At 45.9% G+C, this 15,458-nt stretch overlaps 1 protein-coding gene across 3 annotated transcripts in view; it reads left to right on the forward strand.

Moving 5' to 3' along the window:
- glra1 (glycine receptor, alpha 1) overlaps window positions 1-14,371 on the forward strand; it is a 54,330-nt gene extending 39,959 nt beyond the window's left edge. For all 3 annotated transcript variants that reach the window (XM_056250382.1, XM_056250383.1, XM_056250384.1), the window contains one exon: window positions 13,305-14,371. In XM_056250382.1, the coding sequence (XP_056106357.1) occupies window positions 13,305-13,595 (291 nt within the window). In that variant the 3' untranslated portion in view covers window positions 13,596-14,371. The remainder of the gene's footprint in view (window positions 1-13,304) is intronic.
- The last annotated feature ends 1,087 nt before the right edge of the window (window positions 14,372-15,458 follow it).

Consider the following 15,458-nt stretch of genomic DNA (forward strand, 5'->3'; position numbering starts at 1 on the left):
TCATGACACGGTTTTTAAAAAATAAAGGGTCCTGGTGGTTAGTGCACAGTGGGCAAACCGAATCTGACTTGTCATTCACAATCTGACTAAGTCTCACTTAGTTAGCTAACATAAGGTAACTACTGAATGGCTCAAAAAACAAGCATAAAAAAACCCCTCTTAGGCTGCATACAAAATCACATTAGTAGGTACTTATTTTGAATGAGTACTTTGCAATTGTTAAAAAAAAAATGTTCTGTCCGGCCATAAAAAAAAGTCCCTCTTCGGATTTAAATAGGCAAATGCTAGCATGGTATATGTTTGGCAAACTCTAATTGATGGAGTGTGTAGTTTTCATGTCTTAAACAACCATGTAGGAAGACACATGATGGTCATATTCCAGGATGACAATGTCAAGATTCATCAGGCTCAAATTGTGTAAGAATGGTTGTGAGGGAGAATGACGAATCATTTTCACACATGAATTGGCACCTCTGAGTCCAGACCTTAAATTCAGTGAAAGTCTTTGGGATGTGCTGAAGGAGACTTTAGAGTCATTGACTCTTGGATTGTCAATACAAGATTTTGACCCAAAATGTATGCACCAATCATAGATCCAATCATAAAGTCTTAAGCATTTGCCTTTTAAATCCAAACAGCGACTTTTATTTGGCTTACAGCTAATGAAAACCCCAAATTCAAAATTAGAATATTGTGAAAAGGTTTCCATAAGCTGTAAGCCATAATCATCAAAGTTATAACAAATAAAGGCTTGAAATATCTCACTTTGCATGTAATGAGTCTATATAATATATTAGTTTCACATTTTAAGTTGAATTACTGAAATAAATGAACTTTTGCAAGATATTCTAATTTTTCGAGTTTCACCTGTAGGTGTAGTATGAATGAAATCTGGACGTATTGCATTCAGTTGTTTTGCTTCACTACCCTTTACAAATCCTCTTCCCTGGACTCATGGGATAGTGAAGTGTCTCTAGAGTGCACCAGTCAGGTTCCGGAAGTAAAAATCCCATTCATTTTCTTTATAGGGGAATTGATTTTAATGATCACTTAACAATAAACCATTGAAAACAGACCCACTGTGAGTTAAAAGGTTATTAATTGATGGTACATGTGGTATATGTGTATTTTCAGCAGAGGAATTCCTGGTGAAAAACTACATTACTCATGATACTACAGTGAAATGTCCACCAATCACAGAATTGGAACAAGTAAATTGCACCAAAAGAACACTTTAGTACCCACCCACTCCTTAATAGAAATACTATTTTACTCTTAATATTTATTGCATAAACATATGACAGAAATAGTAGTATCGCAAGTATGTTACTAGAATTCAGCCAATGTTCGAGTTTTGTGAGCATTATGCATCAGACATAGCTAGATTATTTACTGGAACCAGTCCAGTTTATTGCTACCAACGTTGGTATAACAGAGTACAACAGACTGCATGGCCTGACAGTGCTGTATTAATAACTGGGTGAAGCAGTGCGACCTCTGGACTGCAGATGTTTTTGCTTTGCCTAACAATGACAAGTGTATATTAGTGAGTAGCCTATTGATGGAGAGTAATCACCTTGTTAGGGCTGATTGTGATGCAAGGCGGATCGCTCGTAGGGAACTCTGAGCGCTGCAGATGCCGTTCATACGAGTGGGGATTGTCTATGCAAATAAGCATGAGGAGATAAGCAAGTCACACTCTTCCTGGCCATCTTGAGTTAGGGTGGCAAAGGTGCAGGAGTGAGGCTGATTCGTGTCATTTTATTTGGTTTGGTGCAGCCTGAATTATAGTGCAGTGTTTAATAGAGCCAGAGGTGTTGAGTGGACTTGGCACTGGACTGTTAGTGTGCTGCAAAGTACTGCAGTCTTCTGTTGTTGCTTATACGCAACTCTCTTGAATACTTGATTCTGATTTGTCAGTCAATTTCAATCAGCAGTCAAGCCTCCTACGAATAAAATAATAAATGAATAAACATTAAATATTGATTGACTTATTTTAAGAAGTCATGTAAAAGTGGAATAATGCACAGTCAGATGGTCAATATTACCAAATGAACCCCTATAGGAGGACACAAGCTTGCGTCAGGGTCCTGATCACTTTGTCATGGTTTATTAGTGGTGTTCATATAGTAATAGGGATACTTGGTGTAAAAAATCTCTAACCACAAGTATTGCACTTCAGCGTGTAGTATGTCTTGAACCGCTTGTTCTGCAGACATGAATGATAACTCAAATCATGTGAGTTGTTCAGGAGAGGATTGCATTTCTAATTTATATAAATAATTAAGTTACATTGAAGGAGAGACCTGAGACACATGTAGGGACCAAAATATGACATTTGGATAAGTTATTTTGACTTGAGTCAGTAAGCAACCACCCATAAGACCCGAGGAACTTCATAGCAACATGCTAAAAACCACTCAGAACACCTTTACATAAGCCATTTTCCCGACTGTTCTCATTGCTTAAAGCAGCACTAAGTAGGAATTCTGTTTTTGTCAAACAGCGACCCCTAGAGTCGCTGTGGAGTACTTGTACTGTCGTGAATAGCACTCACGCAGAGATGGCTCGCACTCACGGCCGGATCCCCTCCCCCTGTACACCGGTACCTGTTCAGTAGGATGGACGCTGTAACGAGTGGAAATAAGGTATGGCCCCTTTAAGAGCTGCGCGCGCCCTGTTTAACTGTCGGCAGTCTGTATTGTATGTGCGCCTCGAACACCACATGTATACGGCGCCGGGTTATTTCTGTTTGATGCTCATTTTATCAGAATTTTATCAGATCTGGTTTTTGCCGTAAAGCAATTCGTTACCTCGCGAGACCTGATATCACATGATACTTCCTAACACTGAGGCCGGCGGCCCGGCGGCCCAAAGTTGCAAGGATGGTTCTCTTACGAGAGTATCTCTCGTACTGCGTAATAGCTTACGCTAGGGGAAAAACTCTTTTCCACGAGATATTGAAGCCAAAAATTATCCTTAATTTTTTATTAATGTAAAACGCTTTGCAGCAGCAAGCAGACATAGGCGAAACAGCTCGCGCGCCTATTGGTTGCTCTGCAGCAAATGCAGCAGCCTATCGAGAGAGACTCTGCGTGACGTAATGACCAATGGGGGCAATTCGCGCCCATATCGTCACGTCCCGCCAGAAGGGGCGTGGTCTCACCCTATAAATATGCTCGTTAGGCTGGTACAAGCTGATTTTTATCTCTTCAGCGACGCACACGCATCGCTGGATCCGGAGTGAGAAGCCGCGCCGTCGAAGCAAGCCTTTCAGCGGGACGAGCTCTGGAGTCGCTGGCCTCGCCGCCTTCAACTGCCGTACCTGCTGCGCTTTCCGGCGTTCTATATCCTTTTATACTCTGTGTGTATTTACTCTGTTGAGAGTGTTTGCTCGCTTACTTTACGCGACTCACACTTCTCTCACAAAAGAGCTGCGTCTTTTTAAAGATGCCTTCCTGTGGCTCGTGCCGCGCCCCGCTCAGCGATGGAGACCGGCACGGCAGCCCGCCGTGGTGCCGCGCCGCAAAAAGCGGCGCGCCGAGCGCGCTCCCGAGCTTTCTCCAGCCCGCCAAAGCTCGCCGGTTCGCCCGCCGGCTTCGCTCGAGTCGCTCACTGACGGACAACGACCGCGTCCATCCACGAGTTTGACGAACCCACCGAGGCGTGTTCTCTTCTGGCATCCGATAGCGAGGATTGGGCGAGCTCCGTGGACCTCCCCTCCGCTAGCGTTTCCCGCCAGACCACTGGTAAGAGAGCCGGCATTGAGACTGAGCTGATGCGTCTGCTCTCTCAGGCCGTGGAAAGCATCGGCCTCGACTGGGAGGCGCCCGCGCAACCGCCGCGCAACAGGCGAGCTCTGTGGACCTCCGCCTTCTGTCCGCGAGTCGTCAAGGAAACGGGCCAGCATCAAGACCGCGAGCCCTAAAACCGCGGCTAGCTTTCTTTACGTTATAAGAAATCTACCCCGCCCCCCATGGGCGTGCGTCACCGGCAAATGAGAAAAGAGTGTGTTTTAGTCCCCGCCGAGGCCGGACTAATCTCCATTTCTCAAACATTTCTCAGCTCCTAGTTTGAGCGGCTGAAAATGTCATTATTGCAGCAATGAGCCTGTTGTATAACACGCACACCTGTATACAAACGCCGACACACACAAAACTGTGATGACACTCTCTTATCTGCTTGCGCTAGTGTAGTTCTCCCTGTGGCCCAGTGGCGGAACCCGAAGCTTTCACGCGGGAGACCCGTGTTCGATCCCGGCTCTCGCAGCAGATAAAAGTTTAGTCTCGCCGCGGCCAGACTTCCACCGAAACTTTTCGCTCGTTCAGTTCCAGAAAATGTGACTGTTCCAGTGTATTTTGCAGTAAACAAGCTGGTACCACGGCCCGCTTGCCTGCACATAAAGGCCGTTTCCACGGCGACCCAGAAAATCATGTAATCATTGTATTTCTGGTTTTCCGGCCACAGCCGATGGTGTTATAAGTGTAATAAAATGCTCACAGCCCAGTGTTCATTTCTACACACAAACACAGCCCGCCACGGTACAGGGCTCGCACAAATGAAATCGACGCATGTCAATTGTGCATTAAATGTAGTGAATGTGCCCACAACCCAGTGCCCACAAACACTACCACGGTTTCTGTAAAACGAAACCAACACAAGTCTTCCTAGCCTCCTAGGAAATTGACGGTGTTTCAGTCTCGCCGTGGCCAGACTTCCACTGAAATTTTCGCTCGTTCAGTTCCAGAAAATGTGACTGTTCCAGTGTATTTTGCAGTAAGCAAGCCAGTACCATGCCCGCTTGCCTGCACACAAATGCTGTTCCCACGGCGACCCAGATAAATCACATAAATGGTGTATTTTCTGGTATTCCGGCCACAGCCGATGGTGTTATGAGTGTATTGAAAATGCCTACAACCCAGGGCTCATTTCTACACACAAACACAGCCCGCAAAAATGCAGGGCTCGCACAAACAAAATCACCTCATGTCGATTGTGCACTAAATGTAGTGAATGTGCCTACGTCTCAGTGCCCACAAACACTACACACCACATGTCCCACGGGTTCTGTGAAAACGAAACCAACACGCATTCAGTCAGCTCAGGCCGACGGTGTTTTTCAGTGCAGTAAATGTGCCCGCTGTCCTGCGCCCACATTCACTCACAGACATGTTAAGCCCCACGGGGCTCGCCCCGCTCTCTCTCCCTCAGCAAACTGCTATAAGGGTTTTGAGCGCGGCCAGGCTGCCCGCCGCGATCGGCGCGCCCCCCGCCTCACACACTGTAAACACAGTGTCTGCGTTACAGCACGCCGGAGCTCTCTTGCCGTCACTATGTCTCGGCCAGAGCCCAGATCTCATTCTACCCCTAGCTATTCACGCGAAAGTGTGGGCACAGCTTCCTGGGGTATCAGAATGGGTGCTGAACACTATATAAAGAGGCTATTCGCTACAGTTCGCTCGACGTCCCCGCCGTTATACGGCGCGCGTCGAGACGACGGTGGAAAACGAAGTATCTCATCTACTTCGAGCCGAGATAGCGAAACTACTGAGCAAAGGCGCTATAGAACTTTTATCTCAAGCTCAGAGCAAAGGGGGCCTACACAGCAGATATTTTCTGGTACCGAAAAAAGATGGAGGTCTCGGACCCATTTTAGATCTGCGACAGCTGAACAGAGCACTTGTGAAGCGCCAGTTCAGAATGCTTACGACCAGGAAAATCCTCGCGCAAGTGTGCCACGGGGACTGGTTTATGTCAATAGATCTGAAAGACGCCTATTTCCAAATACAAATAGCGTCCCATCACAGGCGATTCTTGAGATTCGCCTTCGAGGGCCAGGCATATCAATACACAGTCCTGCCGTTCGGCCTGTCCCTAGCACCTCGTACATTTACGAAGTGCATGGACGCGGCGCTCGCACCCCTGAGACTTCAGGGCATGCGAGTCCTGAACTACTTGGACGATTGGCTGATTCTAGCTCGATCACGATCGGAGCTCATAGAACACAGGGCCGCATTACTCGAGCACCTCGAGGAGCTGGGCCTCACAGTCAATTGGGCGAAGAGCTCACTGTCTCCCAGTCAGAAAATTTCCTTTCTGGGTACCGTGTTGGACTCTCTGTCCATGACAGCACGCCTGTCACCAGAGCGCGGGCTAAATATTCAGCGCGGCGCAAAATCCTTCCGCCACGGCGCGATAGTTCCGCTCAAAAGGTTTCAGAAAATGCTGGGGCTGATGGCCTCAGCAGCCTCTGTACTCCAGTTGGGCTTCCTCCGCATGCGCCCACTGCAGATGTGGCTGAAAGTGCGGGTTCCACCCAGGGCATGGACAGCGGGTCTGTTTCGCCTCAGGGTCGACCTTCAGTGTGTTTCAGCTCTGGAACCTTGGAAAATAACCGACTGGTATCAGTCAGGGGTGAGTCTGGGGACCGCTTCGAGTGTGAAGGTGGTGTCTACGGACGCCTCCACCTCGGGGTGGGGAGCGCTGCTCGAGGGCAGACCGCTAGCTGGCCTGTGGTCAGAACGGGAAAAGCTCCTTCACATAAACTGCTTGGAGATGATAGCAGTCGACAAAGCGCTACGGCGTTTTTGTCCCCAGGTAACAGGCCACCACGTCTTGGTCCGGTCGGACAACATGTCAGTGGTGGCATACATAAATCGCCAGGGCGGCGTCAGGTCACGAAACCTTCACAGGCTGACGGAACGCCTCCTGGTCTGGGCTCAGCACAACCTGCTCTCACTGAGAGCAGCGCACGTGCCTGGTCACCTGAATGTGGGACCAGACAGACTGTCCAGGAACAATGTTCCAGCAGGGGAATGGTCGCTGCACCCGCAGACGGTCCAGCTGCTGTGGAAAATGTTCGGCAGAGCACAGGTGGACCTATTCGCGTCCCACGAAAACGCTCATTGCCCGGAGTTTTTCTCGAAAAGCAAGGACGCGCTGGCTCATGTTTGGCCCCGCTGCCCCCTATATGCTTTTCCTCCTGTCTCGCTCCTGCCTCAGGTGTTGGAACGAATCAGGGAGAACGGAATGCCCAGTGCTGCTCGTAGCTCCGCTCTGGACAAACCAGACGTGGTTCCCTGCCCTGATGCAGCTGACCAGCACTGCCCCATGGCCTGTACCATTGAGGAGAGACCTCCTCTCTCAGGCGGAGGGCTTGATTTGGCACCCTCGCCCGGAGTTGTGGTCCCTGCACGCATGGGCCATCAACGGGTACCCGCTAGCCTCCCAGAAGGAGTGTTAAACACGATCGCGCAGGCTAGAGCTCCGTCTACCAGGCGGCTCTACTCCTCGAAATGGTCTGTTTTCTCTGCATGGTGTCAAGCCCAGAGCTTTTCATCTGTGGAATGCGGGGTTTCGGAAGTGCTTTCCTTCCTTCAAGAGCTACTGGATAAGGGCAGGACCCCATCCACGCTCAAAGTATATGTGGCGGCCATAGCAACGTTTGCAAAACCGGTGTCTGGCCAGTCGCTGGGGAAAAACGACTTAGTCGTGCGTTTCCTTAGGGGAGCTCGGAGGCTAAACCCTCCCAGGCCCCCTTCAGTCCCGACGTGGGACCTTTCCACGGTCCTGGAGGCCATGAAAGGCGCCCCGTTCGAGCCAATCCAGCTGGTGGACATGAAACACCTGTCGTTCAAAACAGTGTTTCTCATGGCTCTCGCTTCAGTGAAGCGCATAGGGGACTTACAGGCGCTTTCAGTAAGCGCGTCGTGTATGGAGTTTGGGCCTAATGACTCGAAGGTCATTCTCAAACCAAAGCACGGGTATGTCCCGAAATCCCTCAATACACCGTTCAGGGCCCAGGTAATTTCCCTGTCCGCCCTTCCGGTTCTCAGTGAGGAGGAGGATGCGAGTCTCCTTTGCCCCGTCAGGGCATTGAGAGCTTATGTGTCACGCTCGTCTGTTTTCAGACAGACGGAGCAGCTTTTTGTTTTGTTTGGCGGGCGTTCCAAGGGACTCGCCGCCTCAAAACAGAGCCTATCCAGATGGATAGTGGATGCCATTGCGCTCGCTTACTCTGCGAAGGGCCTACAGTGCCCCTTGGGTGTCAGAGCGCACTCCACGAGAGGCGTGGCCTCTTCGTGGGCGTGGTCGAGCGGGGTTTCCCTGCAAGATATCTGTACGGCCGCGGGCTGGGCCTCGCCGTCTACATTTATAAAATACTATAACCTGGAGGTACCCGCCTTACAAGCTAAGCTTTTGGCGGTCTAAAATTCAGTGCTATCTGCCCCGCTGTGTGGCCCAGATGCTGAGTTTACTGCAGCCCCATGAGTGTTGACACACGTATGGCCACCCAGATCAGGCTGAAAGCTTTCACCCTGGCTGCGCGTTTTATTGTCATATGATAGCCCCGCTGGGTGCTTTTTTATAGGGAATGACGCTTCCAGCCTCTCTTCCTCCACTCTATGTGAGTTTATGGTGATTATGCACTGCATGAGCCCTGGGCTTCGGCCCCCGGGACTTTGGTGTTGGATCCCTGTACGCACGGCGTGTTGCATTGTGTTCCCCTAGCGTAAGCTATTACGCAGTACGAGAGATACTCTCGTAAGAGAACGTACTCGGTTACTAACGTAACCTCGGTTCTCTCTAGAGAGGGAACGAGTACTGCGTATCTTGCCGTGCTTGGAATACGCTCTGGTTCGCTTCAGCGATAAAAACCAGCTTGTACCAGCCTAACGAGCATATTTATAGGGTGAGACCACGCCCCTTCTGGCGGGACGTGACGATATGGGCGCGAATTGCCCCCATTGGTCATTACGTCACGCAGAGTCTCTCTCGATAGGCTGCTGCATTTGCTGCAGAGCAACCAATAGGCGCGCAAGCTGTTTCGCCTATGTCTGCTTGCTGCTGCAAAGCGTTTTACATTAATAAAAAATTAAGGATAATTTTTGGCTTCAATATCTCGTGGAAAAGAGTTTTTCCCCTAGCGTAAGCTATTACGCAGTACTCGTTCCCTCTCTAGAGAGAACCGAGGTTACGTTAGTAACCGAGTACGTTTTGCGGCTCACAGGCACCAGGGGGGTGCGAGACGACCACCATTTAAACACGAAATCAGTAATATAAACATTACAATGACTCCAAAGCTGTTCGGTTAAGGTAAAAAAGTTACTTAGTTCACCTTTAACTGTTCCATTCCATGCCGATCCGTCCCAGCCGGTATGGATATGGGTTTCTTTTTCCACTGTTTGTGGGGTTGATAACGGTGCTCTTTGGAATGTAATACAAATGCGACGATATGAGATATAAATAGTGACCATGTTATGAAAGATGATCAGATATTTTTATTATTAACTTGTTTACTTTGTTCAAATAATGTGCCTGGTCAGCTACAGAGAAACTAGTAGCCAGGCAACAGACAAGTGACCAATCCTGAGTGGCGCTGTCACTACACACATTCTACCAGCAGAGTTAGCCAACCGTGCTGAGAATTCTGGGCTGAGAACTGCAGTGATGACATTCTTTTGTAGGCCAATCTGGAAGTTGGTATCACTCTGGTTCCCTCAACAGAAACCCAATGAGATTTGTACATTGGCATTTGGATTATTGCAGAAAATAAGCTCTAGGACCAACCAAAAATTCGTACACGTTTTGTTCATCAAGATAATCTTTACAAATTAATGCAACTTTAATGAATTTTGAAGGTAGACTATAAATGAAGCACACGACAGGAATAGATTAGATGTGGTTGGACCGATGCAGCTGATGTCAGTGGCTGTCCCAAAACAGGGTTCAATTTTATTTTGGCCATTAGGGAAACCTGAAAGGCATAATATGCTTGCATGAAATACACCAAACAAATGCTGTTTGTCGGCTTCTCATTTGAATTCCCAGCATTGACATGGGCGCAGATGTTTATTGGAGAAAAATCACATTTTTGTAAACATGTATTCATTCAAGACTCATAAGCATTGGGCACATCAGCATAATGCCTGAATCTGTTTCATATGCAGCTCGTAAAATATTCATTCCAAGTCACCCATAGGTGATAAAACAACAGACGCATGTAAATGCAATGCATTGTAATGGGCTACACAGATAAATGTAGGACATCATCCCGGTCTCAACGTGTATGATAGAGGTGACTTTCACTTTAATATATGCTTTTATATAAAATCGTCCCCATCCCGGACATCTGATGCAAACCATTTTAAAGGTATATAGATCTATACGATAAAAGCATGAGGCTGCTACTTTACAGCCGTTTTTCACAACGTCCCAATAAAAGACATCCAAATCATCAGTCACATCTACGGGCTTTGATTGATGAAGGAGCTGAGAGGTCCTGTATATAGTGGCGGACACCACACCCCTGATTTGCAAACGCTGCCGTGAGCTGCATTCAGACGTTCGGTGGTGATATTGCACTTGGAGGTTTAAAGCGGAGGCTAGGGTTCTGCTTATTGTTTTTTTCCCTCCCCTCTAACTGTTGGACTGGGAACGCAGCTGGCACGCCTAATGCAGTAATGGCGGAGGTTTAATTAGGAAGGGAGGGTAATGAATCTGGCAGGGGCCGGGCCGGGAGGGAAAGTGACGCAGGACGCAGCGGTGCTGCAGCCCGGCTCCTCTTTACAGCTCCACGTCACGTCTCGGAGCCACCACATTAATCATATGGCAGCAGAAATAAAGCCGAGCATCCGTAATACTTACAAATGGCGAGCCAGTGCAACTGAAGGACAAGGAAAGGTCGTAGCACCCTGGCATCAAAGACAGCGTCGTATACAAAAACAAAGGGGCAGTGGAATAACATCACCCCCTCACACACACTCGCATCCTAGTGTGATCTTCCATTTACCCCTGCACACATTAACAGTTATAAATGGGATGGCTGAAAGACAAGGACAGAAGGAGGACAAAGTGTCTAAAAATGGAGTCCTGTGTATAGAAAATGGCTGATCTTTCACTAAAAGCGAGCGGGATATTTCCCGGCGCTAGATGTTTGCACCTGCAAATTGAAAACATGCATTACGAACATAATGATCCCATTTCGCTTCTGCGGTTTCTGTGTTTAAGCAGGCACAATCATGGTGAAATATCTACCCCCGCGCTGAGATGTAATTAACCGAGGTGGTTATTTTGGGGACTGTTTTCATTAACGTGTAAGATCAAGTCCATCTGCTGAATCTCAAATAAGAGCGTGTGTAGGTGGGGAGCAAGGCAAGGTCAGTCCATTAACTGAAACGTGAAATATTGTGACCTCTGACAGCGCCCTGTGGAATTTAGCTGACACGTCAATAGTTAATACTCATAAAAACGTGTAATCCACCTCACAGGACTGGAGGACTTAAAGGGATACTCCACCAAAAAATGAGAATTCTCTCATTTATGTATATGATTTTCTTTCTGCAGATGACTACAAATATTTTTAGAAAAATAATCATCTATGCGAGTCCACATAATGCAAGTGGACATTAACCCAAAAGTTGACGCCTCAAAAACCAGACAAAACAAACATGATGGTAATCAATACATGCGACCCCAGTGGATGAAGCGAAACGAAGCAACTATAGCAACTTCTAATATAAACCATCGCTTCCTTCCAACTTTATGAGTTCACGCTCTATATAAACAAGAGCATGTTAAGAAGCATGATGTAAGCACTTATGTCACGGATCACAACGTAGCGCTTCACGATGTTCTCATGAACCCACGTATGACAGTTGTCCGAAAGCGATGGTTTATAGTTTAAATATGTTTGAATATTAGTATTTTTCTTACACCTATCGTTTTGCTTCACTAAATATTGATTTATCAACTGGGGTCGTATGGATTACCGTCATGATTGTGTGTTTTTTTTAAGTTTTTTTTACGTTAACTCTTGGGTTGCTGTCCACTGGCATTATATGAGGGCTTTTCACACTTGAACTAGTTAACACTGGGTCATTGTAACCCTTGGTAAACAGAATCCATCTTCCTTCACATTTCACTCTGCTCGTACTTTAGGGTTAACAATTAATCCTGGGTATTCATAAATGTCATACTGTACATTCCTGAACCCTGGGTTAATGTTCTTATTTGCGGTGTCAGTCTCATTGATTGGACGCATGCATAATGTGACCTGTTTCAAGTCTCTAGCATTGAGCATGCTCGTATTATACAGTGCTGACTGTGCAATCAAGATTTCCTTGAATGAGGGTGAGTACTACAGACGATCAGAGAATTAAAACCCCTCAAGCCCCTTTCACGCAGAGCTTTTATCCCAGAAAACTGCCATAGATATTGCTAGAGTGCCTTCTGTGTGAACGCAAACATGTCCCAGGATGGGGACCTAGTAACAATAGGGGTTTTCGCACCGGAGAAACCTTTCATAGTTCCTATAACTGTTGGCTACCCGGATTTTGGCGTGTTCACACCGAACTAGGAACTATTTTAGTTCTAGGAACTCCTTTCGGAGGAACTAAGTTAGCTCCTACTTCAGAGTAGGGTCTAAACCAGCACTATAGGAACTACCAGTGACGTTACTGTTTGCGGATTGGCTGAACGCACGCAAAACACCGGCACCTGCCATTTTTAAAAAAGCAGTGTAACTCCAGAAACTAACTCTACAAACATTGAAAACAGTGATGGATGGCCAATCAAGCAAAGCATGATTATGTATTTCTGCTCAGCTAGCGACATTGGGCATCAACCACACGGCATACGCTAATACCTTTTCATGTACTGTCTACTTTCTCTGTATAACAGTTCTATCTAATAACGTATTAGACAGGACTGTTAAACAGGTGTTAAACAAATAAAGGGAGCTCAGGCTCTGGTGTTCTCAGCACCGTCAAAATAAAAGTTACAACAAAAAGCGCGGCTTACGTCACTTCAGAGTTCCTACTGGCGGTGTGAATGCAACCAGGAAAACGTTCCTGGGGGAACTATTAGTTCTCGGGGAACCACCCTGGTGGCTAGTTTCTAAAACTAAGTTCCTAGAACTACCCAGTGCAAAAGCCACTATTGCTGGGATCAGTCCCAACAAAAGTGAACAAAAGGCAGGACCAAGGGGTGCGTCATAGTGACGACGGACGCGTCTTCGCAATGGTGTAGTTATCGTGCAACTCTTTGACCAGGGGTTTTCAATGCAGGTCAATTTTCACATTGCACAGTAACAAAGAAGCAAGTTTGTTTTCATCATCCTGATGTCACGTGTCTTTACTAGGATGTGTGTGAACGCAGGAATCAAATCAAACGATCCCGGGACACATTATCAGTGTATTTTCCGGAATCTCTGTGTGAAAGGGGTTTAATAAAAGCGCATTGTTTAAGGTGAAGCGTGTGAATAATGTGCTTCTTGACCGATCAACACCTGTGCTGTATTGCAGGAGGACGAGGCGGGAGACGGGAGATTCAGCTTCTCCGCCTACGGCATGGGTCCGGCGTGTCTCCAGGGCAAAGACGGCATGGCCATCAAGGGCAACAACAACAACGCACCCACCTCCACCAACCCCCCTGAGAAGACCGTAGAGGAGATGCGCAAGCTCTTCATCAGCCGCGCCAAACGGATCGACACAGTGTCGCGTGTGGCCTTTCCACTGGTCTTCCTCATTTTTAACATTTTCTACTGGATCATTTACAAGATCATCCGCAGCGAGGATGTTCACAATATGAAGTAAATAATGCAGTAAAGAGATCCGAATACACCCGTCTCTACACCCCTCCCCACGTCCCACCGTGCCCGCCTTTCTCTCACTGCAGTGCTCTCACTCGCTGTCGGTGATGACGAGTCCCCGGCAGAGGTATTTATTCCTCGTTTTTTTCCGTCTTTTTCTCTCCTGTCCTCCTGAATAATCCGGACCTGTGCAATAGCAATGCAGTAAAATGCATGATATATGAATGTGGCAATATATTTACTAAAAAAAATGAAAATGACTCAAAGTAAATATTCAACTTAAGAACTTCTGAACTGATGACTGGGAATCCAAGTGGAAAACTTGTACAACTTTTTTTGCAACTTGAAGACGCACTGCATTGCGAGAATATGGAGAAACATTACTGCTGTAATATATCATATATTTAAATGATAATACTTCCATAAGAAAGTGATTGAAAATTCGACTTTTTTTTGGTGTCTCGAGGCAGTTTGGGGCTTCCATGATTATACGATGAAAACGTCGCAGAGACCGACATTTGTTTCGGTACAGTACATGTGTCCTGGATGTTTCATTCTGATGTCGATTATTAATGGATCTTGATGAGTGCCAGTGAAAAAAATAGATATATTTATTCGAGCTGTGGTCAATGTGTTCCTCTATCTGTGCTCATTTAAACTTTTTTTATTATTATTTTTAAACATCAGGTTATGTTCTGTTCATGTGCCAAACGTCATCTTTTAGGTTGACCAAAAAAAATGACAATTTCATTTATTTATTTACGTGTTCACCGTTTGATATATTAAAAGCCAAAGCAACCCTGCTACGGGTTGAGAGGGGGGAAATACAAATAATTTATTAGATATATCTAGATACATGTAAAACAAATAAAATATACCTTTAAGCATTTTTTTTTCTCTTTGCATTCTTTTGTTTTGCCATCGTTTTCATCATCTCCGAGTATGTCAGAAACGGGCAGAAAGAAAAGCAAATGGATCTTTCATATCTCATACTTCAACAGTGTTATTTTTATAAGCTTGGTTTAGCAGTACAGCCAGTGCCATGATACTAGATGTATATTTCCAACCAAATGTATATTACAGTGATTTTTTGTTTTCTTTCAAATCTATATGTATACACACTGCATTGTGCAACAGAATAAAAAAAGTGCACAAAGGTTTAGTTTGTAAAATGTAGGATGCATCTTCATCTGGCTTCTCTATGCAATAATCCTATATGCAATTATTTTCAGTGTTCATCATGTTGAATATGGCCGTTTTATTCCGAAGGCCCCAAAAGATGCTATTTCGTACGTGTTCGATTTTCTCTTCCAGTCATGCTCATTTGCTGTCTATGCATGGCGAGGCTTTTTTGTGTGTGGTGCAGATGATATAGATGTCATTTTTCACTTTTGTAATGTTTTGTTTGACTACCGAACTGAAGAGAAACACCATTATACAAAGTGAGCATGTGTCCAGACTGTGTGATAGATGCTCTGTGTAGGATATGCAAGATTTTGCCATGCGTGACATATATATATATATATATTTTTTTTTTTAGTTTGTTTAAAACCAAAGAGCAGTTTTGTTACTCTGTAGTCAATTTGCCTTTCCGGTTTTTGACCATTTTTTGTCGTCTCCATTTCGTCCTGTTTGACATTGACCAATTTTGTAAGACCTGTAACATTTGTAATTTATTCCGTTTTTCAAACATTTATTCGAGAAAACCTACAAGCATATATCTTTATACACTGCGACTTGTCAGACATTTTGTGACAGAAAAATATTACCAAGAAATCCAAAACTCGCATCTAGGTCCAAATGGTATCATGATGTTTTGTTGTACGCATAGATTTTTGGTTGAGAGTGAAGCTAAATAAGTTCATAG

The sequence above is a fragment of the Rhinichthys klamathensis genome, unplaced genomic scaffold (genome assembly GCF_029890125.1).
Source record: "Rhinichthys klamathensis goyatoka isolate OS25496 unplaced genomic scaffold, OSU_Roscu_1.1 h1tg000068l_1, whole genome shotgun sequence".
Classification (NCBI taxonomy): Eukaryota; Metazoa; Chordata; class Actinopteri; order Cypriniformes; family Leuciscidae; genus Rhinichthys; species Rhinichthys klamathensis.